Source organism: Penaeus japonicus, unplaced genomic scaffold (genome assembly GCF_977035675.1).
Source record: "Penaeus japonicus unplaced genomic scaffold, GWHDUDI00000001_assembly GWHDUDI00000036, whole genome shotgun sequence".
In the NCBI taxonomy this organism is placed as follows: Eukaryota; Metazoa; Arthropoda; class Malacostraca; order Decapoda; family Penaeidae; genus Penaeus; species Penaeus japonicus.
In genome coordinates this window covers 15,342,801-15,345,300 of record NW_028234438.1, presented here as the reverse complement: position 1 = coordinate 15,345,300, position 2,500 = coordinate 15,342,801, and the positions used below count along the sequence as shown (strand labels likewise).

General features: G+C 30.8%; 1 protein-coding gene across 1 annotated transcript in view; it reads right to left on the bottom strand.

Moving 5' to 3' along the window:
* The window catches only part of LOC122262113 (anoctamin-8-like), a gene marked incomplete in the record, with an annotated part of 194,104 nt that overhangs the window by 56,355 nt on the left and 135,249 nt on the right, over positions 1-2,500 (bottom strand). Inside the window, 1 exon segment of the mRNA XM_086531818.1 lies at positions 195-338. Coding sequence (XP_086387944.1) covers positions 195-338 — 144 coding nt within the window.

Below are 2,500 nucleotides of genomic sequence, written 5' to 3'. Positions count from 1 at the left end.
CTCTCTCTCTCTCTCTCTCTCTCTCTCTCTCTCTCTCTCTCTCTCTCTCTCTCTTTCCTCCACCCCATTCCCCTCCATACCCATCTCACCCCATACCCATTCCCACCCCATACCCACCCCATACCCATACCCATAACCCCCACCCCCCCATCCCCAACCACCTACCCACACTGACTCAATCCCCCCACACTCACCCATCGTAAGACGCGGAGAGGTAGAGGGCGTACGAATTTGTGGCTTGGTGGTTCTTCACGCCCACGGTGAGCTCCGGTAGGCGTGCCTTGAGGCGAGCGAGGAGCCAGTGCAGAGTCGATTCCCGCGTCCCGCCCGCATGCCACCCCCCCCCCAAAACGGGGGGGGGGGGGGGTGGGGGGGGGGGGGGGTACTACAGTCCTGAAATTCAGAGAGGGGGAAGAAGGGGGGAGGGGAGGGGGGTGTATTATTAGTATTTGCTTCTTCTTTTTTTTTTTTTTTTTTTTTTTGCTTTTTCCTTTGTGTCTGTTTTATTTCTAGGTACACTACTATATAACATAATGGTGATGTCCTGTTTTTATCCGTTCATGTATATAACATATATATAATATATATATATATACTATATATACTATTTTATATATATATATTGATATATATATATATATATATATATGTCTATTATATATGTCTATATATATGTACCTTTATATATATATATATTATATTATATTTATATATATATTAATATATATATATATATATATATATATATGTATAAAATTTTATATATATATATATATATATATATATATGTATATTATTTTATATATTTATATATATACAGTATATGGTATATATATATATATATATATATATGGAAATATATATATATATATATATATATATATATATATATATATGATTTTATATATATATATATATATATAATATATATATATATATATATATATTATATATATATATATATATTCGCTTATAATCTAATCGCTTAACACTTATGTAGAATCCATTTGAATCAGTACTAGGAACACCTTTTGAAAATCATTACTAGGAACACCATGTAGATATTGGAATTATTCTATTCCTGGAATCATTTTATTTGATTTGAACATATCATACAGTACAAAATGCTCAAATACATTAACTGATGGTAAGAAGTTTTCCGTGTTTCTAAAAACTATTTCTCGAGACAAACCAAAAGAAAACTTTTCCGCGGTAACTTTTCGAGAATAAAAAGTAATGAAAATGTAAAACAAAAGATAGACTTAAAAGTTCTTTTAAACCCAATACACGCAAAAGTAAATATACAGATACATAAAAAGCAAAATACAAAACAAATCAAATCACAATCCATAACGCAAACAGCCTACCCAAATCATACGCGACAAACCACTCACTGACGCAACATTGAAACAAACTTATAAAATAAAAACAGTTTCAAAATAGTACCAACAAAAACACCTTAACAAAAAAAAAAAAAAAAAAAAAAAAAAAAAAAAAAAAAAAAAATACTTCGAAAACTCATCCTATTGCACACTTTGCATTCATTACACTTCCCGAAAACTTTCATCTTCTATCCCGAAATACAGGGATCGGAATTGACTGTACATACCTCTGTAAATCCTATTAACAAAATACAAACACACCAGCCATAAACCACCAGCCAATTCCATAACACAGAAAAATGTATAACGGGAAAACGAACGATCATTTCACAACAGAAGCGTTGACAGTAATGTCGTTAATTAAGGACTAATGGTCATTTGAGTTAATGAGGAACCGTGCTTAAGCGGTTATTAAATCAGTACGTAATTAAGATTAAAGAAGGGATGAGTACTAATGAATTATATTGGCTGTGGTTCTTGGGTGGTTGTGATGATGGGGATTATAGTGATGGTGATGGTGATATTAATGGTGTTTATGGGGATTAGGAAGACATAATGTTCAAGGTGATTAGCGTAGTATTAATGCCTAATGAGGATGATGATGATAACCAGGGTAGAAATAAGAGAATAAGAGTGACGATACATTAATAATGACAATAGTGATAATAATAGAAATAGTTACACTAATAATGATGATAATGATAATAATAATAATAATGATAATAATAGTAGTGACAATGATAATAGAACTAGTAATGATAATGATAATATTGATAATGAGGATAATAATAATATTGATAACAATAATAGTGATAATGATGATGATAGTGATAATGATGATAATATAGACAGAAATGATAATATGAAGAAAAGAATACTCCTAACAATATAGACAATAACAAAACTAGTTGTAGTAATGATGATAATAATGATGAAAAATTAATCACAATAATGATAATAGTAATAATAGTAATATTACTAGCAATGATAATACCATTGCAATTATTATAATCATGGTAATAACAATGGTTGTAATGATGAAAAAAAAACTATAATAGCGATGGAAGTAATAAAGCTGATAACACTAACAGTAATAATGAAAATAACGATAAAAAGAT